The following is a 24,919-nucleotide window of genomic DNA, read 5'->3' as shown; positions in this document are numbered from 1 at the left end:
TGATTCATTATGAGTGTTAAGCGGCTTGACAAGCAAAAAACAAAAAAACATTTCTCTGAAAATGAGTAAAAAAGCAGCCAATTTCCAAAGACATTTTCTGAAAGACTTTTGAAAAGCCTAAAGAACTAATGCTCAAGATTCACAAACGACTCGACTCAATTTCATAAGCATTTATTTACATGCAATAGTGCTCCAGCATGTGCAACCACAGAACAGCTACACTTTAAAAAGAAAAAAAAAGGGAGTGTAGATTCAGGATCTCCTTCATTTTGATTGCAGATGTCTCTGTCAAAGACTAACACTTATGTACCGACCAGTGAGGGAGGAATAATACTGACACACCTGTCGCAGCAGCCTCACCTGGCAGTCTTTTGGTAACCAGCAAACAAGTAAACACAGAAATGGTTGCAGTTAAAGTTCAGCTTATCAATGACTGAGTTAAAGACATTTTCCAGAATCTCTCCCATTCAGTGATTTAAAAAAATATACCAAAACAAAATAAATAAACTATACAATATATAATCTCTTGTACACTACTGAAACAATGATTTATGTTGCATACACTTGTTAATAGTTTGTTAATGACGAACAATGCATAATACATTTGTGTTACTGCTATACAGAAATGACAGAGAACGTGATATCGCAGAGCTAAACAGCACCTCGTGACAGCATCAGACTGGGTCCGATTGTGTTTCTGTTGTACGTAAAGCTAAGTACCCAAAAGGTCCAGACTAAGGATGGAGGAAGGCTGGGAAAGACATGATTGGTGGGGAGGGTTTAGTTGTGAAGTGCTGAACTGAGAGGAAGTCCCTGGAGACTCCAGACTCTTCTTCACACAAGGAATAAAGGTCTCAAATGCAGACAGACAAAAAGACAAAATACTACTCCCTTTGTCCGTGACATAGCGTGAGGAGATCTATGAATAAAAAGTCACTTTCTTTTCAATATGAAAATAACCTTATATACAGTATAATCGGACACTTATGTACAAAAGCATAAATATATAAATATCTGTGATACAAAAATAAATATTTTCTCTCTTTTTGTTTACTGTTTATTTAACAGTCTCTCATGCATCTGTCACGCTGGCCGTCCCCTCGTCCTCGGGGGACGCTTCATTTGGGAGGATGTTCACTTCCTGTATAGCTGCATCTTGGGATTGTGGCGTTGTGGCTGCTGAAGAGGATGTGGTGAAAATCCCTTCGTCCTCCAGAGAGAGAAGCGGGAAAGATGCCGGCTCTGCGGTAAAGAAAGAGGAATGGTGAGAAGATGACAGGAGGATTCAACAACAACACCAAAACAAAGGCATCCTTGAAAGATGCTCGTTCGGTTGATAATAAAAGGAGAACATTATGAGCAGATATTAATGGAGACATCCTCACATACTTGGAGCGTTGTCCTCCGTTTTGTCTCCACCACAGAAGCCGCCGTCACCTCCCACGTCCTGTGAGTCTAAAAGCTGATGTGGGGAGTTGAGGAGCTGGAGAGTGGAGTCATCTGGAGAATAGCAGGAGTGCTCAGGATGATCAGGATGATCAGGGCCACTGAAGAAAACAAGAAAAACATATTTATTAGACTTTTTTTATTGTCCATACCAGTTGTGACGTTTGGGATGTTCAGCCAACAAATTTCTTTAATATTTATCCAGGTGTTCAGTTTAAATTCTTGAGCCTGTTGGTCAAAATTCTGTTTTCTTGCTCATCAAATCAGGACAAAAAGTTTTTTTTAATGTCACCAGTTCATATTGGTAGAATTATTTTACGGTGTTAGTCCAGTACATTAAAAAGTAAATGGGTGTTATAATGAAAACACACCTGGTAGAATAGTGGTAAACAGGCAGGTGTCCATTGGGCTGTTGCAGCAACGTGTCACACTCCATATCACAATCCACACCATCCTGCACAGACAGACGAGCATACATTAAATAATCAAACAAAAACAAAAACTTGTGGATAGTTTAAAACCTAGTTTTGTTTTTGTTTTGTTTTTTTACCTGCTGGAGGCCTGGCAGGCAGTGCTTAGGGTGGTGAGGTTTGCCATTTGGTGTGTATTCTCCGTTGGCGGGGTACACGCCATGTGGAGCGGTCATGTGAGTATCCAGCGGGCAGTGGCCCACTAATGCAAGTCCCTGAAGAGGAACCATGGTGTACTGACATGACGACACGGGGGCAGCCACAGCGGGGAAGCACATGTCGGTTGTTTGCTCTGAAATGAGGACAAAACAGGAATTACACGGATGTGGACGGGAAAGACGTTAATCCCTGTAAAGACTCGAGGAACGGCAAAGTGCACTCACTCTGTTTGGCCCAAGCCCGCCACAGGCAGAAGGGGATGAAGGCGACAATAATGAAGACGAAGGCTCCCAGGACAACGCCAACTATGAGGTAGGGGAGGTCGCCGGGGCGAGGCACACCTCCATCGGGCGGTCCATACCGAGGGTCAATGGGAGTCTCTGATGGGAGAGGCTTTTGGGAGTTAGGACGAGCTGTAGAAAAAAGGAGAAAGAGGAAAAAAAATAAACTATTAGCAAAGAAACTCTTTTGTAAAAGACAAGACCGACTGACTGCGACAAGCTTTCGCCAACAAAGCACCTCACCTTTTGTTTCAAGGATCACGACATTGCCAAATTCGCTCTCTCCCTTCTCGTTGAAGCTCTGCATCTTGATGTCGTAGGCGGTCTCGGGCTGCAGGTCCGTAATCGAGTGCCAGTATCTGTCCCCTTCCACCACATCCTTCTTATAGTCGCTGTCATTATCGCTGTCTGTCGGCCGGTAGTAGATGTAGAAACCGTAGATGGGCGTGTTGTTTACAGGAGTGTACTGTCGAGGGGGAGAATAAATCACATTATAAATCACTGCAAGCTTGTTTTTGAAATCCTTAATCTCCTTCTGGACACTCACCGTCCATTTGAGAATGATGGTGGTCTCGTTGATGGCCTCATTATAGGTAATGTAGGGTCCATCGACGGGGCGTTCGTGTGTTCTCCCGCCAACCACCGTGTATGCCTTGGAAGGGGCGCTGGGAGGACTGGAACCAATCACGTTCACCGCTACCACACGGAACTTATAGGACGTACCTACAGGGAGAGGAACGGGCATTGTTCATCTCTCGGATTACAACCACCCATTGTTGTGCTGATTAATGAGGCTTGTTTTCACTTTACTGTCTGTTTTCTTTGTCTGAGCAAATGCGATACTGTGCTTTTGACTGATGGCAACAATTACTGAGATGATTGAAACAACACTCATTATGGTGATAAATTTTGCAGACCATAGGAATGTAATTATGTGGACATCATTGTTGTAATGATATGGTACGACATGTCCTACTGCTCCCCCCACCCCCACCGAGCCAGAGTAAACAGCTTTGAGCAACAACGCTACGGTTTTGACAACAGGGTGTGAAGATGGCTGACCTTTCTCCAGGCCCGTGATCTCCACGGAGAGTCGCGACGGGGGGATGTTCTCCACCGCCGTCACCCAGTCCTCTCCTGCCTTCTTCACCTTCTTGTACTCCACCCGAAACGACTGGATGGGGAAGCCGCGGTTACCGCGTGGAATCCAAGTCACGTACGCCGACGTCTCAGTCGCTGTGGAGACCGTGGGCTTGTCGGGGGCTTCGGGAGCTGAAGAAAAGCAGGGAAGAGTGTCAAATGGACACTACAAACAGGGACAATATACTCAGACTAGTGAGAGAAAGTTCAGCAACAATCACGTTCAGCACTTACTGGGAGCTCATCCTTCAGGGAACAGAAATGCAAGAGAAAGTGAGACTTGTTAGTGAAAGGAGAAGGTGAAACTGTATCTAGCTCTGTTCATAATCAAAGTAATAGATTTATTAGTATTGTTAATCAGAGAGGAGTTTGTCTCAGTAATACACAGGACTGTTGAGAGCTTACGAGAGAGGCTTGGTGAGGGGACAGAGGGAGTCTTTGGAGGATCATTTGACACTCCCAGATTTTTGCGACCTGTGGACAAAAGAGATAAGACACCACATCATCTTAAAGAAATGTACTCCAAGTCATTTTTAAAGGAAAGGACTGGTGTCACTTTCTGACTCCCTTAGTCTGAGAAGTCAAAAGTTAAGATGTGTTTAAAGCTGTCAAAATAATGATTACCTTAAAGTGCCTCAGTGTTTAGCAAACATGACTCAAAACGGAACAAATAAGGGAATTTCTTGGGGGCTATTTTTTTACAGGCAGATTATGCAACAGCACGTTGATGTGAACTGACCACAAGTACCCGGCATGAAAAAAAAAAGGAGCACCTGGCGCGAAGACTGAAGGAATCTAGTAGGATAACAGTTGTTATTGTACCTTTGCCGGTTCTGAAGGTCATCATGGCTGGTTGTCCCAGCCCTGCACAGTTCTTGGCAGTCATCTCGACCTCATACAAGCTGTCCGGCTGCAGCTTGGATAGAGTCAGCTTATGGAGAGAGCCCGGGATACTGGTGGAGGTCCAGTCTGCAAGAAGTTCTCCCACCTGAGAGGCAGCGCAGGCTCAGTTACTAACACAAGAATACATGTGTGACTCTAAAAAGTTTAGACGATGAGCTTCTTGCAGTACCTTTCTGTATTTTATCATATACTCCAGTACAGGAGGTCCATGCTCGTGCCGCGGCTTCCAGGTGAGCTCATAATAGTCAGCCTTGCCTGTGCGTGGCTGACTGAGGATGATGGGGGCTTCTGCAGGCATGTACCCTGGAAATTCAGAGCAGTCTAGAGGCAACATGGCACCTGCAACCCCCGGCCTCACAGGCGGCTGCTCTCTCAGCACCTTGTCTGGGCTGAGCGGGCGGTAAATGGAAGGCAGCCTCCCTCGGGATAAAGTCCCTGTAACGAAACAAGAAGGACGAAATCTAACATCTGTGAAATAAAAGAAAATCATCAACAAATTACCAAACTGAACCCACTCACCGGTTGATACGGTGATGAGGCGAGCGGAGGCCTGTGAGCTGCCCACCCCGTTCTCAGCCATGCACTGGTACAGCCCGTCATCCCGGGGGCCCACTTTGGAGATGCGCAGCCCCCGGGAGGTGAGGCGGTGGCGAGAAGACTGGGCGAGCGGCTGGGCATTGTGGAGCCACATCACAGAGGGAGCGGGCTTACCGCGGGCCTGGCAGATGAAGCGCACCGTGTCTCCGTACACGACTTCCCGCTGCTGCAGCTCCACCATCACCTGAGGAGGCTCTGCAGGGAAAATAAAAGAAAAAAGAAAAAAAAAAAAACACACACAAAGGAGAGAGGTGAGGAGGCCGACCTGAAACTTTGTGCATATGCATCTGTGTGGAAACATTTGACTATTTTCTGGTATTTGTAGACCAAACTACTAATCGAGGTAAACTTCGGTGCTCCGGTGAATACAATCGTTCACCAAAACACTTAATTGATCTCCTGATTCCTTAAGATTGCTTTACAAGTGCCAAAAATTTCCAATATTTACATTTTTATATAACTATTTTTGTCTCGCTAACCATCCAAACCCCCAAATGTTCTAACTGTAGTGGAAATACTATAAGCTGGAAACAACATGGTTCGTGTTCTTGCTTGATAAGTGACTTAATCGATTCTGAAAACACAGTTGTAGTGTGTGTGTGTGTGTGTGTGTGTGTGTGTGTGTAAGGGGGTGTGTGGAGCCAGGCTGGGCCAGCTAGTTGATGGTTGGCTGCTTGTGAATGGGGGAAAAGACAGAGCTCATTACAGCTACAGCAGCACTCTGGCTTTAATTAGAGCCAGCTGCAGAGAGACGAGCCCACAACACATTCATACACAAACATGCACGCATGCACACACACACACACAGAAAATCACTGTAAAAACAGTCATCCATAACCTAGACACACTCAATCAAGTCCTGGTGCAGAATAGAGAGCTCTGTCTCCACCAACTCTGTGTTGCAAAACACCGCCCACACTGCTCCTCTCTCACACACTCACACCGTCTTGCCAGTCCGCCAAACAGGAGTCGATGTAATTATTAAATCCATGACACAGAAAAAACTTAAAACAAAACAAAAGTACCTTGTAGAGTCAAACAAAAAACATTTCATTTTACTCACCAAACACTTGGACGTCATAGAGCACCACGGCAGAGCTGGCCGAGCCGATGCCGTTGTCTGCCCCGCAAGCGTAAGTGCCCGAGTCTCCCTCGCCGACTGCGTCGATAAGCAGGTTGCTAAGCAGGAAACGCGTGTTGTTGTGGAGACGCAGGTCCTGCCCGTCCTTTGCCCACGTGACCTGGGGAGTTGGGATGCCACTGGCCACACACTCCAGCACCAGCCGCTGGCCTTTAGTCACCATGATGGAGCGGGGTGCCGGCGGGTAAATGATCCGAGCCGCTTCTGATGTGGAGCCTGAAAGAATCGAGGCATTGTGCGTGTGAGCACCTACGAGTAAAATGCGTCCCTGCAAGACCAGAATGCCATGCTGAATGAGCAATAGTGACTCACGGCGTATGCGCAGACGATCAGCAGAGGTGGACGTTTTAACCTCCTGAGTGACGGGGTTGTAGGCAGCACACTTGTAGGGCCCCTCATCATCACGTGTGGCGTTGGCTATCTGCAGGTTCCCTGATGGCATGATGAGGTAGTTCCCTGCAGGACCAAACAAAAACATAAGTCTGAGTGAGAGGGGTGCAGAAGAAAAGCAGAGAAAATAATCAGAAATACCACCGAGACAAAGAGGAACCACAGAAAAACCGAGTCCATGTTGTGAAACAGCGTGGGTAATATGAGCCCTGTGTGCCATTCCAATACATAGCTGCACTTCCAGCTGAAGCCACAAAGTGGCACTGTCGAGTCTGACCCAAGTGAATGCGCTTCAATGTGGTATTCATTTCCTCACAGATAAGGTAGATATCAGTACCTACAGCTCCCAGGCATCATCAGCATACCAGCTACAAACCACTGGAGCTTTTCTTCTCTTCCAGGCAACTTAGAAGTAAATAGTTTGAAAAATAAACAACTGCATTCCCATGTTTCAACATTCTCCAGATAATGCCCTTATCGGTGGTCTTACGATGGGTCAGATAGCAGGATTATAGCATTCCGGTAAATTACGAAGATAGTATGGGAATTAAGGAGAGAGAGTGAATGCTACAAAAGATCTTGAGGGATTAAAGCAGCTGGTTACCTTTGGATGTTTCCAGCCATTCCTGTTTGACGCTGTAGCGAACCTGAGCCTTGGGCTGGCTTTCGGGGAGGTGACATTCAATAACAGCCGTGTTGCCTTCATCCACTTCGATCTCCTGCTGGTCATCGGGCTCGAAGTCCCGCAGCTCTAAAAAACAAAAAACAACAAAGACATGAGGAGAAAAATCAACGCCGTCTCATAGCTACAACACATTTCACCCTTCTTTCATCATCTTAATATGCAGTGTAAATCACGTCTAACTGCACATGTATACAGTCATTCCTCGGCTTCAGATGTACAAAACCGCAATATTCAGAGCAATAATAACTGTGCTGTTCCCATGTTGGGTGTCTCTCATGTCAGTCCGACTTTGCTGTGTTGTAACCACATTCCCACAGCTTCTCTAATGTTCCCTCTTTTTGGAAAAAAAACTTCTACCTCCACTTCTTTCCCACTGCTCGTCTTTACGTGATCCGCTGAAATTCGCAGGAATTTTAGGAAAGCACTTCAAGCTAATTTTTCTGGTGTCAGTAACATTTGAGTAGGCCACATTAATCTTGTCAAACATTATACCGGGGGACTGGAGCCGGGTCAGATTCTGTGGGAAATGGTGGGAGTGGGGATTACCAGGGCCATGTGCTGTGACTGTGTCCCACAGACACACGGTCTGCACAGCATAGACACTTATCTGGCCCCCTGACCTTCTAAGCCCCTGCCTGAGCGGCCTGGAGGCCTGGCATTGGGGGGGGTCAAAGGGGAGAAAGCACCATCCTATAGGGTTTCATTGCCATTTTATAGATTTGAAGCAGAGAGAACCTAACATGAGACAGAGAGAAGAAACAGGAGCAAAGAGAACAGCACAGGAGGGGAAAATAACACCCAAAGAAATTTGTCATTAAGGCGTCCAACAGTGAAATGAAAGATAAATAAAACTTCTCCAGGAACGTAATTAAACGTCTGCCAGCCTTTGTTGATTTATTCTTAACAAACACAGCCTCGCCATTCTTTCCAGAGCTGCTATAACTGGGGTGTTTTTCTTGGACCCGGCACACCGAGCTGCCCGTATGCACACACAGTCAGCTGATGAGTCTTTGTACACCTCTAATTCAATAAGCAAAGTTTAGTTAACAGTATCTATTGATAGGGGCTTTAAAGTGATTTACTAAAAGCACTGAACAAACACATTCACTGCGGGCAGCCGATTTATCCACCATGCACGCTGGATCTGCCCCTTCTGCAGGCGCCTGGGGGAGCTTTAATGGGCATAATGGGGGAGATTGTCTAACACGCACGCACACATTAACAACAAACACACAACACAACCCTGTGCCTGTGTCAGCTCTTATTCTGAAAGATGAGAATCCCAGCCAGGACATGTCAAGCTTAGCGGGGTGTGTTGAAGGGGAAAAAACCTCAAGGATAGGCCGTGTGGCGCTCCATTTGCAAAATCAATCAGGTGCTGTTTTTACAGACACCCCTTCCCCCACCTCATATCTCCCCACTCCACCTTCCTCCTCCTTCTCCTGGCTGTTTCTCCCAAATTCCTTCATATACACCTTTTAACGCCCCCTCTCACAACTCTACTGCCCCGCATTCTTCACAGGAAAAAAAAAAAAAAAAAATCCCCTCACGGGAGCCTCTCAGGTGTGCACGCGAGCGCGCGCATGTGATGTTTCTTGTGAGTGCATCCTGCATGGATGGAGGATTGATGGCATTCATAAAGTGAAGCAGACCTCCTGCAACACGGCTGCTTGGCAGGGCGAGAAGGAGCGCGAGAGAGACAGTACATTCATCATCTTTATGTGCAGCAGCAACAGGAGTCCCGCGCGCACGTCTCTGAATTATAACACATTATAGCAACGTGTTGTGCGTTCACGTTGTGCAGATACATGTTTCTACGGCAAAAAAAAAAAAAGGAGGAGGGTGATTGTCTGCACAAGAATTCAAGCGGGGGAGCTTTTAAGTGATGCCAAGAAGACGCAGATTTTTCGGAGTCGGATAGTGTGGAGGGTCTGGAGTCAACGTATCCTGATCACAAAAAAACATGTGCGTACAACTAAGAGGGCTCACAAGGAAAGGCAAGCACGTACACACTCCCCACGGAGCAGTTCCTTAGGCGGTTTGGGGGTGGCCGAGGAGAAGCAGTTATTAAATTATAGAGGCTTTTTTGGGAAGGCGGGGCGAGCAGACTGGCTCCACATGTGGTTGTCCCAGTGTGATTCATCCACTATTGGAGCAATCAATAACTTTTAATGCCTTTGTAGCTACAGCCTCTGGAGAAAACCCAAAGAAAAATAAGAGCGAGAGAGGTGAAGATGACAAAAAGAGGAGGATGAGGATGAGGGGGAGAAAGAGAGAGAGGGAGACGGCGATAATGAAAGGAGGCGAGCTGAGAGAAAGTGACAGGGTGAAGAGTGAAAAACGTGCGAGGAGAAATGCGTGTGAAGATGATTGTGGAGGGATCCGAGGAGGCAGAGAATGTGACACCACGTCTCGTCTCGTGTCAGGATCTTGTCTCGACTGGCCTAAAAACAGCTTCCAGTTTCTGCAGCCGCGTACATCACATCCCTACGCGTAAAACAATACTGGTAAAGGCACCCTCCCCGCCCCCCTAGCTAATGGTGTGCTCTGCTGGGGCGTATACCTATATCCTCTGTCCACTCTTATCTCCACTCAGCCCTCAGCACAATTACGGGGCCATAACTTCTGGCGAGTCCTGCTGTCGGGCCCTGCAGTGAGGAATGTGGTGTTGTGGGGAAAGCAAAGGGCCAATGAAGGTAGGGGGGCCTCCAAGCTAAGTCCTGCTGGTCCCCTTTCCTTCCCCCCGCTTGCTCAGACTGGCCCCTGGGTCCCCTTCATTCCTCCAGCTCAGGTTTCACAGTTTCAGGCCCCCTTTTCAGTCCCACAATGGATATCAAATACAACACCGTACACTAGCAAAGCACTAAAAACGTCAGCACGGGGAATCATTTATTTTAACTCTATTAAATTGACGCAGCTGTTTTTTGTCTGAGTACACAGAAGAAAAACTGCCTGACTGTGCAGAGTTAATTCACTTATTACTGATGTGCAACAGATTCTCACTGGAAGGACCAAAACTGCAGTAGGTTTATATTTTTTTTCTCCCCAAAACCACAAGTAGTGGAAAAGTACGAGGTTTACAGTGTTGTACTGGTAAAGGTTTAAAGCAAACAAATGCCGCCCCTTCACTGCTTTTGTTCTACTTAGAGAGAGAGAAAGAAAAAAAGTCCAATGCGTTCTTTGGATATTCTGACAAACCAAAAAGGGGCCCCTTTGTTTGTGTTTATTTGTCACAGCTTCGTGTGGGTGGCTACTCACTGGCAGCAGTGACGTTAGCAGGCACACTGGCTAGGGCTCCGGCGCTGGTGCTGGCCACACACTGGTATCTGCCAAGAGTCTGATTGGAGAGAACCGGGATGAACAGGCTGCTGGGCCTCAGCACTACACCCAAATCTCCGTCTACCAGCTCATGGCCATTGAGGCGCCAGCTGATGTTGGCGGAGGCGGGACGGGCACTGCAATGAAGGGTGACGCTGCCTCCCAGCTTCTGCACCACGGATGTGGGCTCTTCGTTGAACGCCGGCACCTCGTCTGAGGAAATGATTAACAACAAGGATTCAGATGCAAATTAGAAACTCTTCATGTGAGCATGCGTATAAAAGATATTTCCGACTCATTACACGTCGGGGAGCTGATATGTATGTTTGCCATCATTTCTTTTCTTGATTAGTTGGAAATCCAAAGCAAAGTTTGACGTGATTAAACCACAAAATTTCCTACAACAGACCAAGAAAAGCAGCAAATTCCCAGACAAATGTTTGGCTTCTTTGGTTGCAAATTTTGCTTGAATCAGTGAATGAGCTAATCGCCGTGGCTCCACATACAATACTTGCATTATTTTTAGTGGCAAGAACAGCTCATGCACACTATTCCCGCCTTCCAATTTCTTTCAAACAAACTGCTGTACCTGCTGCCAGACACATAACATCTCACTCGCTGTGCCTCAGCCAGAATATTTTGTCCCTGGCAAGGACTTACTGTGCATCAGGTGTGTAAAGGCACTCAGTAACTGAGGGTAGAGTGAGGTAGAAAACTGCCACAGCAAATTGTGACTGAGGGCATGAAGACAGATGGATGGAAAAAGGAAACATTTTCATTATTACGTTGCTTACTGTTAATACACAGAGAGAGGAAATAGGCACTGGGATTACAGTGAGAGTGGGGTCCAGTACTTCACAAGCTAATGTTGTTTACTCACCGGTGAGTGAAGCGCCGCTCTGCAGGCAGCACAGCAGTACTGCGCCAAGAGCGCACAACACTGGAGCCCTTCTCTTTTTCATCCACGGAGTCCAGTCTTGCTTTCCAGACATCTTCCATACACTACCCCCTGAAACACACAACAACAGGAGGTGGTTAGAAAGGTCACGTACAGACTGAGCAAAACAAGCTTTAGTCAATTTGTTTCAGTCAAACCTGACTGAAGCAAACAGGCAGAACTGCACCGAGACACGCATCCTCCATCTAAACAGCGCGCCGCTCCCTCTGATTGAATTTTACTTGTATACACACGTGCACGAACAGGCGGCCGCTAACGAAACACAAGCCAGGCGAGGCGGCGCGCTCAGCAGAAAAACTCCAGACACAAATAAAGCCTTTCTTTTCTGTCAGCCCCCATCTCACCGTTGACCCCATCTCCTCCCGCTGCGCCCGCACCCATCCAGCCCACGCTCATCAAAGGGGCGCCCTCATTCTGCGTGCCGTAACCCGACCCCTCCACCTTCCTGCTCAGGTGTAACTGATACAGGTAGAGCGGTATAAAGAGAGGGAAGAAGATAGAGGACAAGACGAAAACACACAGGCTGCTTTCAAGAGTTTGGACAAAGAGCAACTAATGAGAGGTAGTAGAAGGGAGGGAGGCACAGGGTGGAAATGTATATATATCCTAGCAGTGAGGAGTGAGGATAAGATGGATACTTAAAATACAAATAGAGAAGTTGCTGGTAATGGTTAGTCTATTAACGGTTAATATAGAAAGAGGGGAGCTTTTCTCTCTCTCCCCTTGCTGCCAAGTTTCCCAAATTCTTTCCTGTCAGGTTAAACTAACAACTTCCCGTCAGGATGAGGAGGGTGGTCCTGCAAAACTAAATCTCCCCTTTCTCCCCACTCACTCCCTCTCTCCCTCACATGCACGCATGTCCTCGAACATGCAACGGTCCCGCAAGGAACCTGCAGAAGTGGAAGCGGCACGCAACTTTGAACATGCATTTTTGTTCTGAGCTTAATAAGGCAAAGGGGATGATTAATGAAGCCTGCCTGCACACCAACGCGCTCACACACAGAGAAGGGTCCCAAGGCAGGACAGTAAGAGAATGGAAACTTTTACAGTGCACCTTCATCATCAAATGGTAGCAGTGAAGAAAAAAAAGATATATATATATATATAAGTTTGGCTGCCTGGCACATGAAAACGAGCAGAGCGGTAGGGTGATGGAAAAGCAGCTGCAACAGCTCCACAAGGCCACACATCACTCTCTGCTCCGTTTTAATTGCACATTATGAATGTGTAAACAATTTCAGATGACTAATTCTCGTGCCATCAACAGCAACAAGGCAGCGCTCTGCGTGGAAAAGACAGCGTGGCGCAGTAATGATTAGTCAGCCCCGTAATGAATCGAGTTTATTTACACCAAGAAACACAGAAACAGAACTTTTTTCTCTTTTTTTTTTTTTAGCTGCTAAACGCTCCAGTGTTCGAGTTGTTTTTGTATGCTTCCTGCTGGGTGTTGGATTTTAAGATGCTACAACCCCCGCAAAAGCAAAAGGGAACTGGATTTGAGTGGTAACTCTACATAATGCTATTAGCACTGATGCAAAATTTGTCTTAATACCCTGTTAGACAAAAACTCCCATCACTGATTTCTCTAGATTCACACATGTGTAGACCTTCTGTTTATCTCTCATTGTGACAAGCCCTCAAGAATGAGGATAACCCTTAGTGTCAGCCCTACATACATGTACAGTTTCATTTAATCACTCGTCCACACAAAGTGGCTCATCAGTAGCGGGCTCACTCTCTAAACAAACAGCACGCTACTGTGGGGACCAGGAGGGAGCAGAGCTGAAGGCCTGTGGCTTCTGTGGCTGGTCACTATATGGACTACTCAGTACAGCTGCCCATAAAAAACACCTACATCTCTGTGGAGCACCTGTCCCGACTGTAAGAGTCACTAACCATAAACCAACTACACAAACCGGTCTGCCAACGACACGCACAGCGGGACACGCTACCTCAGCGCGTAGCCCTCCCACATGTCCGATTTCTCGTTCTTTTCAAAATAAAAGCACTAGCAATCAGACGAAGGACAGAGCTTTGTTGCAAAGGCACCTCGTACAATATCACTCCCTTAAAAAACAGCCCTGCTTCTCTGAGTGTGTCTATTGGTTTGATTCATTAGCGAGCTGGGTCCTGTGTTTGCTTAGCGGATACCCTGCGTCAAGATGAAGAGTTGCCCTGACATCCATGTCCAACTTTTTCCATCACTCCTTCCCAGAGAAGCCAGAGAGGGAAAGAGGAGCCTCCCACGCATCAGCGACACTGATAAAAAACAGAGCACACACAGACAGCTCCCCTAAATTAAAAGCAGTGTGCGTGTGCACATGTGTGTCTGTTTGTGCGCACATATGCCTGTGACTGTTTTGTTACAGCCCTACCATGAGGAACGACGCCGCATGGCAAACACATTGTGCGAACAGCTTTGCGGTATATGAGACATACTTTAGTGACAGTGCAACAGAGGGAACTCTGTGAACTGTTCAAATCTGCCAGTCCCACTGAACAAGTATGACTAGAGTGGAACCATTTCTGTAGTCACATTAAGGACCTGAAACTCGACTCGCCACAGTTTTGATGTAGACCAGTAAAAGAGACAGCAAACGATGACAGCGCTGTGATTTTTAGATTTTGGGCAGCTGTTTTAATATTTATCTTTTGGGTAATATAGCTTTTTTTTTAGTTTAATTAAGGATTTTGTTCATTTAAGTATTGAATTAAAAAAAAGTCTAAACTTACATTATTGAAAGATTTTCAACCTACCCCTGCAACAGGTGGGCCTGCATGCAACATATGCATTAAATAAAATGTGAAAAATCAACTTTTTATAAGCATAATTGTGCATATACACTGCTACAGATCCATATTAAACAGAGTTTCTGCAGGATTTCTTCTATCAGATCCAATCTTGTGGTTTCAGCAGGTTCAGATTTTCCTACCCTCCCTCGGTGCCTTCATGTTCCCTTTGAAATTTAGGGAGAAAAAAAAAAAGACTTTGATGCTTATTACATCTATAAAGGTGTCAATAGAGAAAATGTTTTAATGGCACATATCCATGTATTGCACAAAAAATCCTTTCCAGACAGTTCTGTTCAAATCCTTTAAACTCATCTTGGTTTATCGTGATTAAAAAGTTCATTTTCATGGGAGGAGTTTTTAAGGGATTATCTTCGACTGCTGTGGTATTTTAATGGTCATCTCAGGGAGATCTTAAAGGTGTCTTGACTTGCAATTTGCTGTCAACACTTAATAATTTGCCTTCAGGACTAAGGAGTGATCACCTTAATAGTACGATTAAACATTTCTATCCTGGTGGGAGTGTCCTCAGGGGCAAAAACATATGAAAAACTTATGAATCTTATTGTATGATGGCCAACCTTTTAAAAAAGTGCTTTCATCATATCACAAATGAGGGAATATGTTTTGGAAGAACTACATTCCATCCCTCCAGTAGAGTTACCATGCGGTGGACCAACACCATTGGTTACTGGACACATATCTGTGGACAACTAGCAATATACCATTTTTGTGTCCTCATGGTGTCCGCCTTGAATAGGCATCCATTCTTTGTGTCCTTGTTGTGCAGCATCTGCAAGGTCACGAAAAATTGGCAAGCACACGGATGTCTGCTCAGAGCCACGTGTTCGCCCTCGGATCCCTAAATAAGCGTCACTTGAATTAAAACGGACGTTCGCCCATTTTGCATACTCTGAAACCACAAGAAGAAGCTACTCTGTGCGTGTTCTTACTCCAACACCTGTTTGGAGAGGGCGAGGAGAAAGCACAAACAGCAGGCAGTGAGAGGTTGTGGCGGTGGTGTGCAGGCATGCATCACGAGCTGTAGGTATGCCGGTGTCTCATATGCCGTTGTGGGGCAGAGACACTTGACAGAAGTTCATTGTGAGCGTGCTAAGTAAAGACACCGGGGCCCCCGTTCTCCTGGGCCACTGCCGGTCCCATTGTGCCCCTGCCTCTGTGGATAAATTCATTTTGACAACCCTGCTAATTGGATAAAACCCGACTGGAGCCTCCTCCCCGAGCTCTCACATTCCATCTGCTTTCTAGCACGGAGAAGACGAACAGGAGAGAGAGGAGGCAGTGAAGGGGTATCAGGGTAGTAACTTCTCGTGAGGAGCTGAGCTGTTGAATATTTATCACCTCCCCAAAGTCCCCTCTTGCGCTCCCTCCTCCTCCCCCAGTTTTTACGTCTTTTTACAACCCGTGCGCTCCCCTCCCCTCCACCCCACCCTATCCTCCCTTAAGGTTCTCCAAACACCACAAAGCCCCCCCTTTAGATAAACACATGCGGTGTCAAGTGTTAGGAGTGCCGGGGGTTCAACTGCCCCGCTCGGGCCCGCAGCCCACAATGCCACGCCGCATAGCTGTCATGCGGGAGGCCGGTTGCCCCTGGCGACGCTAACAGGCAGAACGCACCTTAATAGAGTGGAGAGTCATTGTAAAGCAGTGAGCCGGTGCACAGACAAAGACCCCGCAGACCCCTGGAGAAAGGGGAGACGCTACTCTGAAGGGTCCGGGGAAGAGCTGATGGGCCCTGCTCAATGACCAAAGAGAAGAGGGAGGGTGGAGTGGGGGGGTGCTCAATGACCAAGAGCTTTCTGTAGTGGTGTGTGGAGAGTTTGTGGAGGCAGAGAGGAAGAGAGAGTTCGGTGCCTTTAAAGACTGATGTGAGCCGGGTGAAGGGGGTTTTATGGATGCAGGGGTAGGTGGGTGGGTGGAGAGGTTGACTGAGAAAGCTGAACAGCGACTCAAATTAATAGAGAGGATGTCAACTGGCAGGCGAGCAGGAGGAGAGAGCAGAGCCTCATCAATGAGCGGCTGTGTTCGAGGGAGCGTGTGTGAGAGCGTCGCTGAATGTCTCAACATATTTTCTCCTCATTCTGTCAATCTGTTGGCTGGCCTCTTAGCCTGGCCGGGGTTTTGGTGCTGAGTAAAGGAGGAGGACGCGCATGGTCCAACACAACCACATCCGGTTTACCATTAGACCATCACACAGGGCAACTGCATAAAAGATGAGAAGGGGATTTTTATTCCAACAAATTCTCAAGAAAACACTGAGACAGGCGTCACATGTTAGCTGCTGGTCAATGACTTCCTTGTTCTGTTAAACCTAGAGTCCAACACCTAAAGATTTTCACCCAAAAGCTACATGGATTATTGACTAACCCGATTAACCAACTTTAGAAAGTCATTTAAAGTTTCCTAAACCCCCAAAAAGACAGAATCAAAAGTCTTGTTTTGTCGAACTCGCAGTTTGAAAGCAAAAATATTTTTACTTTATTTTCTACAATAATAAAAGGGAGAGAGGGAGCACATGCTGACACTGGAGATGCCAGCGTTAAACCAGCTAGTTTTGCAGATTATTCACTTAGCTGCTTCCGCACTAACTCTGCACATGGATTTTTTATTTTTTTTGGTCACCCAAAACGTCAAAACTCAAATATGTACATATAATCTGAATAGAACTGGGCAGAAATACATGCGGTTTTGTGTTAGTTACTTTAGTATTAATGCGTGTACCTCTGGATGTTGCCCATCTCTACTATAATGCAGAATGGAAGATGCAAAAACTGAAGCGGACAACCTCCGTTGTTTTCCCTTCTGCCAACTCGACACCAAAACTTGGCAGAGACTAAGTCTAAAAATCGATTCCCACCTCTCTTTCCACTCCCCCGCAGACAAGAGGACATTATGGAGTCCCCTTTGGCATAAAAATGCTGCCCAACAGGTGGAGAGGGGGCCAGCTCAAATCCTCCACTCAAAACATCACTCGTTCTCATGCCATAAAATTACACATCAAAAGCATCCCTAACGAGGTTGAGAACCTACCCCCTCCTCCTTCATAATACGCTCTCTCAAACACACACGCACGCTTCACAAAGTATTAACGAGCTATACGCCCGTCCAAGCCCTCCTTCACCCCCTCCCCAAACCGACACTAACGAGCTACAGTGCGTCTCGGGGATTAACGAGAGGGATCTGGACAGGCCTGCCATGTAGAGGAGGGGGCGTTCTAATCAATTAGGCACTGAAGCATTTGCATAATTTAGATAACGAAGCCGAATTAACCACGGAGAGCTAATTATGGTGCCATGGTGAGCACATCCACCCACATTCTTCTGCCTGGTGTGGGATGCCAGCGTGCCCACCAAGGCCATGGGAACAGGACTGGATCATAGAGGCTTCCTGGGGAGTTAGTTAGACCTGGAAGGACGGGAGCGAGGAAGAAAGGAGTAGAAAAGATAGAATACCAGGGTTAGGAAGACAAAAGAATAGAGAAAGATGTACAGAAGAACAGGAAGAAGGACACTGAGACCATTCCATATTCTTACTCCATATTAATAAGGAATAGTATCCATTATTGTTATGGAATGATTAAGATAGAAAGCTAGAAGAACAGAAAGATGGATAGAAACAGATGATAGAATTAAGGATAAAAAAGCAAATAGAAGCATAGCAAAAAATGTTAGAAAGATAGACGGCAGGATACAAGGACAGAAGGATGGATATAAAAAAGGATGATAGAAATAAATTTTTTTAAAAGAATAGAAGGATGCCAAGAAGGACAGGAGGACAGATAGAAAAAAGGATAATACCCAGGATTTCACAGTACTCATCGCACAAACACACACGCGCGTGCATGCAGTTACATATTTCATTTACCCACAACCATTCTCTCCTTGCACAAGAAGTACACACACTCGGTGACACATAAGCAAGCAATCACACAAACTCCTATTACATGGTAAAAGTATACTCACAGAGGCACATAAATATGCAGACCTCAGGAAGTTTTTCCAACACCAAATGTCAACACGCTAAAAAACAGGCTACCACTTATCCCAAGCCCGAGAAATAAAACGCACGCACGCCACGGCATTCACGCATGCCAATATAGACTTTCATAGCTGTACGTATATGCAGCCTGCTCTTTGTGTGTTCCTGCGGCGCTGGGAGAGAGGGGAGGGAGAGAGGAGGGATACGGGGTGGGTTAAAGGGGGCCCCCCAACTCTTTTGGCAGCTCATGCATCAGAGTGAATGGAACCAATTATAAATCAAGAGCAATTTCTCCCCATTATTCAGCAGGAACCGGGAGGGGGGGGACTGGCCCTACAACTCTCAGTGGGAGATGAAGGAAGGAAGAGAAAAGCAGAGCGGGTGAAATATTATATGAAAAACAGATACGAGGAGGCATTAGGAAATTGAGATAAGGTGGGGGGGGGGGTGACAGAAAGAGAGATGAGGGAATGGAGAAAGACTGTAAAGTTAGAAGGAGCAGGCCAAATGAGAAGGTTATAGGAAAAAACAGACATGAGGATGAATTGGGAAATGGATAAGAGGCAGGAACGTGAAGAGAACGCGATGGGTTCGGCCGCGTCAACTGAGTTTGAGATGGTGCAATAGCGCCTGACAGCCTAGTTCATGGTTATCGAGTGAAAGCTGCTGCATCTCAAAGACATTCTTGGGAAGGGAAACAGCTGGAGGAGGCTCTTTTCAAAGAGAGCTCTCAGTTTCAGGAGCAGGATTTGTGAGACGCAGTAAAGCAGAGCTACCATTTGTCCTGTCACTCAAGGCCACGGATGTGCATTATCCTGCATAAAATAAAAACCTCATACAGATACAATTTGGACAGCAGACAGAGCCGCACTGTTGATGGAAAATTCCAGCACTGATAACCTCAGGGGCCCAATACCTCACTAATCTGGTGCCCAGTGATTTATTCTGTTGAATCATGTCTTCTCCTGCCAGTCTGACATTCTTCGATGATGAGTTCTTGCTCTCTGGGGCAACACTTTAAATCTGATTATTGGTTGTAGCTCTGGGATACAACCCAGATTCCAGCTTTTTTTTTTGTTGTTGCCGCTTTTATTGATCTTTAACACAAGCTGGAGAAAAGAATACAACGCACTTATTATTCCAGCGCCACACTCAGCGAGCCCGCACGCAAAAGGTGAGAAACTTAAGGAAACCAACGAAAGGGAGGAAACTTTTCCAACTGCGTGCATGAAAGAGAGCAGAAAGAGCAGGAACGTGACTGCGAGGCTTAAACCGAGCGGTTCCAGTCAGAATGCAATCTTGAGCATGTGTGTGAATGATCTATTAGAGCGTCTGGGTTGCTTTTGGCTCGTAATAACACCCCCCTAATCTTTGTCCAAATATCTGCTTTGCACACACAGGACTATTTGTCTGCACACACACACAGCTTTCTTACCAGAGTCTGGAGTTGATCAATGATCTAACAACACTCATACCGCACTCTCAATGTGCATTTGTGTGTGTGTGTGTGTGTGTGTGTGTGTGTGTGTGTGTGTGTGTGTGTGTGTGTTTGTGTAAGAAAGCGAGAATGAGAGCACGCCCTGGGTAACTTCATTATCCAATCAAGAACTTTTACTTTAAGCAGATCAACTCAACTAGTATAAAGGCTTTGGATAATCTCTATAAAGCTGTTAAGACACTGGCTGTTTTTGATATACATATATGTGTATAAACTGAACACAGACGTGCAGATATGGTTTTGCAAACATAGCCTAAAAGCGGGCTTCTGTAATGGAAAAAGCTGAACAACCATCTCTTGTTCAACAGACTTTTTCCCTTTCTTTCATTGCATCTAATTTATCTTCATTCCTTCTTCAATAATCTGCTTGATCACAGCCTAATTAGCATCTCCAACACTGTCAAAACTTTCTAGTTCCCCCCTTTTCTTTTTTTTTCGCCCACCTCCCTCCTCACATTCCTCTCTCCCTCTCACTCTGTGGTCCTGGCTGACAGGATCAAGAGAACAGAGGTATGCAGCCCCAGGGGAGGTGCCTAGACCCCGGCCACCTGCCAGTCCAGGTGTCCCTCTTTGGTTATCTGATGTCTGACTGGACACAGAAACCCTCCTGGGGGAACGAGGCTCAAGTCCAAGCTTCCAATCTGTCAGTGCGGGAGGACTAATGCACCGTATGTCAACAGGCCAATAATGTCTGGCAGTGGAAAATGAGGCAGCCTTATTTGGCGATGAGTGTGTTCCTCGCTCGTTTATGAAAAGTACATTAACCCAGAAAAACTTTTGCTGAAATTATGAAGTAAACTAGTCACACTTCTCTCTCTCTCAAGTCTTTAGTAACCCTTTTTCTAATGCACTAATCTCAAAACCACCACGCAGGTGACAAGTAAAACATTCCAGTGCAAGGAGATGATCTTGATGGGAGGGTAGCTACCGCTCACACACACACACACACACACACACACACACACACACACACACACACACACACAAGCAAAGGCCTACAGATTCTCTCTGCAGGCTGTTATGACTGCATGAGCGTACCTGCTGTCAGAGATGAAAGCGTGCCCCCAGGATGGAGCTTTTTCTTCTTCACCTTTGTCAATTAACACGGATGTTACACCCACTACAACAACAATGGGTGCTTTTCAGAACCACAGTGAGAAACTTTTGGCTCCCAAAACCCGAGCGCGAGCGCACAGCGGTCCTTATGGATCTGCTGGCTATTCGCAATCTTGAAATGCATCTTTAAAATCCATTTACGTCTGCAGACTTTGATTTAAACCCAGATGTGAAAACACTCCCGGCTGCATGAGGGGTTAGTTAAAGCCTGTCCTCTTTGCCTTCATATCTTACATCATACCTCAACATGGCAAAGTCAATTTGGAAGCAAAGCTAAGATACGAGTGAGAAACTATATTTCTGTTGGCGGCAGACCCAAATCCACACAGTAACTTTTCCTCACAGGCTATAACACATACGAAAGCTCAGCTCCTATAGGATGGATGAAAACTATCCAGCAACAGGCAAAATAGGGGAAAACTGTCTGTCTGGCAGGTAACCAAGATCAATGAAATTTTATTTCACTGAAGAAAAAGAAGGTTCTGCCGGTAACAGCCACATGAAACTGTAACCGAAAGACAATAAAGCAAGCTTCCTGTCCATATAGTCTTCATTCGCAGTCCTAAAAATGTAAAAAAAAAAAAAAGAAGCAACTTAATAGGAACTTTGTATGTTTTTTTAACATTAATTACAGTGTAACACACATATTATACAGGCTTGAAACATGCCTGTGGTGCAGCATAATACATTGAGTCTGCTTTACTGTATGAAAGCGTGTTAGTCTTCATTTACGAACCGTCTACAAACGAGAAATGGCACCGCCTTGAGAAACATAACCAAAAACTTTTGAAAATGTAGTTTGGTATCAGAAGACTTATTTCTAAGAAGCCAGGACTGTGAGAAATATCTGAAATGTTTGCTCAAAAATGTGTTTCCCCATCTTTAACACGTGGTTCATGATCACAAGTCAATAAAAGATGGTATTTAAAAACTTTTATGGGGAAATAAACTGTTTGAAAATGATAGTTTCTGCCCACAGTAGCAGCAGCTCCAATATATTTGCTTAGCATTGCACAAGATTGATTAGCAACTCCCATAATTGTCCCCCCCATTCCCCACATCAGCAATCAAAGGGGCCAAAGCCCTGTGAGAAACAGGCAGATAATCAGACAGGAATCATTTAGTTCAGCTTTGATCCACCCGCCTGCCAGAGATGATCAACAAAAACAACAAACCCTGCTACCAAACAAGAGGCTCCTTTTTACTGAGACCAATTAATTCGCCCAGAAGCTGTGCGCCTAATTGGAGGAGGCCAGGCCATTCGTTTCGACTTTTAATCCAAGTGACATTGATTCAGCGGGAACAATCGGGCCCTCTTGTCTGATGCCATGTCTGTCACTGAATCGCGAAGCCGTCCTCCATGCAAGGCAGTGGAGGCTAAATGTAGACTAATCCAAATAACAAAACGACACCTGGGGTTGGAAACTCAAGCCCCTGCGGCTGTTTCTGCAGGCCTCCATCCGCCTCCTCTCCACCCCTTACCTCCTTTCCCTCCAGCCTGGGAGCCTTCACGGTGATGCAGCCTTTGGCCAGCGCTCAAAACTCGGGTGGGGGGATCAAGACGAACATTTGGTCATTAAATCAGACCTGGATGAGGGGATGGCATCAGGGGAGACTCTCCTGACAGCAAGGCAGGATGCAGGGTTTCTCACCAACAGAGGTGCCAGTTTACTGGAGGCTTTAATGAGGTTAGTCTGACACCAGGACTTTGGTTTGGGGGTGAGAGGGAGTGAGTGGGACTCCACTCAGGTAGCAGTGTTTGGGTTTGTTGATGACAGCAGAAACATACAATCTGGTCGGGGCTTTTTTTGAGCACTGGGAGGAGGGTTGTGGGAAAAAAATAGAAGATTGCGGTCTAATGCGTAAACGTAACCAAACTGTTATGTTAAGATCCAACAACTTTGATAGCACTACATAAACTTCAGGGGGAGGGAAGGGGCAGGATTTTTAAAGATGGCTAAGCAGCACCGTAAAAAAAGAAATTCATTATTTATAAGAACTCTGAGAATTGGCTCTCGTTCTTTTTACTTCCTTACAAATCTACTCATCGGAGGTCACTGCTCACCCGCTTTTCTATACCTCACCACAACGATGCTGAGCATGAGGGTGATGTTGATGATATGGGATAAATCTGGCAGAGCTCACCATGTCTGTCTCCTGTTACCCTATGGGAGCGACTATAGGCTGCGGCCTGCAAAACGTAGACACGTTTTCCCAAAGAAAAACGCAAGTATACCTAAACACACAGCCGTGAATCTCCGCGACGTGTTACGAGAGGTCCGTAGCTCTTCATAAACACGCATCGTGGTGAAATAGTCGCCAGAAAAGTGGGGGAAAACTATGGGGGAAAATACGGACGCGAGACCAATCAGGGCGCAGGCTAAGTCCGAAACCAAAGTCAAGTTTTTCTTTTTTTTTATATAAAAAGCAATTTCAAATCCAAAATCTGACCTCGAGGTACGTCCCAATAATGCACGTCTGTGTCACGGGAACTCTGTAGCAGAGTTTTTGTGGATCATAAGGCTGGAGAAAGCGGAGGAAAAAAGCAAAACAAATGCGGCTATCGAAGCAGAGACGCCAGCATGAACGAACTAGTGATCAAACACCAAGAGTCGCACATTTCTCTGAAACAGAGTCACGGATGAGCCGGTGAAGTGCCCACACGAGTCGGAAAACACGCAACATAGCCGATACGTTCATGTATAAAACTGTAACAACAGCGTAAAAAACACGGAGCGCACGAAGCGGTCAAACTTACCAAAACTTGCACTGCTCGGCGCTCGCACCTCGTTTTAACCAAGCGATCTTCTCTTCGCGTCTCTCCTGCGTTTAAGTCCCCCAAGGAAAAAAAACACAACAGTTTTCGCTTCTCTTTTCCCTCTAAAGCCTTTGCTGCTTTAGTAATTTACTGCGATGCCACCGACATTTTCTTCGGCTCCCCCAAGTTCTCACATTGAAAGGCCGTTTTTGGATGACTGAGCTCTCAAACAATTCTCCCTTTTGCGACGCCTTTTCGGGTCCTCCCACTTCCCAAGCAGGAGGAGGGATCTGAACAATAGGGACTGGCTCCCAAAATCCCAGAGCTGGGTAGGTACTGCACCGCCGTTTGCCCTTACAGAGCGTATGCACAGCATATGAGGACTTTGCAGAGATTGTGCTTAAAAGTAAAATGTGTAGGGGTGTTTTTAAAATGCAGATGGAGATAACTGTGAATAGAAAATATTTTTAAAAAATGAAGTTTTCTTTAAACTTTGGTGTTCTTTAGGAGGAAAGTGCGCCCCCTCCCCCTCCTCCTGCTCTGTTCCCCCTGATTTGCTATGCCTCGGTCCCCACAGGGTTTGTATTGACCCCCGTCCATTGAGGCCTGTAGGCCCTCCAGTGCAGCTGTGCAAGTGCTGTGCTGTTGTTGTGTTGTTGTGGACGGGACAAGTGTAGTCAGGTCTGTGCAGCACTCACACACACACTCACTCTCATACTACAGTGATCACAGCTCGAACCCCCCCTGTGCTCACTCTGGAATTCTCTTCTTCACTTCAGTCAGCACACTTTGAAACGAGGGGAACCATTCCTGTCCAGTTCATTAATAACTGGGTATTCCCAGATCACAGGGTTTGATAGAGGGGTCTGCTGGTGGGAAGCCTTGCCTCTCTGAATGCAGGAACTCCCACCATGATGTACCTGAGGGGTTGCCGCATCCCTGCAGGCCTTCACTGTCTGACAGCCTGTGGTATTTCATGACACCTGTTGTTCTTGTTCAGGTGAGAGTATGTTTGTATGTATGTGTGCACACCCGGTTTGTCTCATTTGGAGACGCTGTGTGTTAAACTTTTATTGGACGCCCAAAAATAAATAAATAAATAAATAAATAATCACAAATCCCAGCAGGATGTTTCAGGTCCAGGATGTCTTCAAGGAGTCATTAATCGTGGGTGTTTTCCAGTGTTGTGCTGCAGTTTGCCAGCACTTTGCAGGTCCTGCCAATGTTTTGCTGTTGTTGCTACTGAGCAAGGCTCTGTTTGTATGTGGTT

General features: G+C 46.1%; 1 protein-coding gene across 2 annotated transcripts; it reads right to left on the bottom strand.

Annotated features, from left to right (window-relative positions):
- Positions 1 to 155: 155 nt before the first annotated feature.
- Positions 156 to 23,919, bottom strand: boc (BOC cell adhesion associated, oncogene regulated). Of its 2 annotated transcripts, none has more exons than XM_084939332.1 (18): positions 23,650 to 23,919; positions 11,411 to 11,539; positions 10,471 to 10,743; positions 7,132 to 7,278; positions 6,450 to 6,593; positions 6,060 to 6,353; positions 4,919 to 5,191; positions 4,569 to 4,834; positions 4,319 to 4,484; positions 3,902 to 3,970; positions 3,419 to 3,628; positions 2,904 to 3,079; positions 2,600 to 2,822; positions 2,300 to 2,488; positions 1,997 to 2,208; positions 1,818 to 1,900; positions 1,390 to 1,547; positions 156 to 1,242 (listed from the first exon to the last, which is right to left on the bottom strand). In XM_084939332.1, the coding sequence occupies exons 2-18, from the start codon at positions 11,520 to 11,522 to the stop codon at positions 1,073 to 1,075; spliced, it is 3,165 nt and encodes a 1,054-aa protein (XP_084795458.1). In that variant the 5' UTR covers positions 11,523 to 11,539; positions 23,650 to 23,919; the 3' UTR covers positions 156 to 1,072. The 2 variants fall into 2 exon arrangements, with proteins under 2 accessions (XP_084795458.1, XP_084795457.1); XM_084939331.1 differs by lacking the exon at positions 23,650 to 23,919 and adding an exon at positions 18,262 to 18,458.
- Positions 23,920 to 24,919: the final 1,000 nt, after the last annotated feature.

The sequence above is a fragment of the Perissodus microlepis genome, chromosome 9, assembly GCF_051167445.1.
Source record: "Perissodus microlepis isolate ML-2025 ecotype Zambia chromosome 9, ASM5116744v1, whole genome shotgun sequence".
Lineage (NCBI taxonomy): Eukaryota > Metazoa > Chordata > Actinopteri > Cichliformes > Cichlidae > Perissodus > Perissodus microlepis.
The sequence above is the reverse complement of the archived record's forward strand: the minus strand, read 5'-3'. Positions and strand labels throughout refer to the sequence as shown.

Coding starts and splice junctions, on each gene's coding strand:
- boc (XM_084939331.1), bottom strand. Junction 10,744..11,410: donor GAGCGGCGCTTCACTCACCG/GTGAGTAAACAA, acceptor TCATTTCCTCAG/ACGAGGTGCCGGCGTTCAAC. Junction 1,548..1,817: donor GTTTACCACTATTCTACCAG/GTGTGTTTTCAT, acceptor TGTTTTCTTCAG/TGGCCCTGATCATCCTGATC.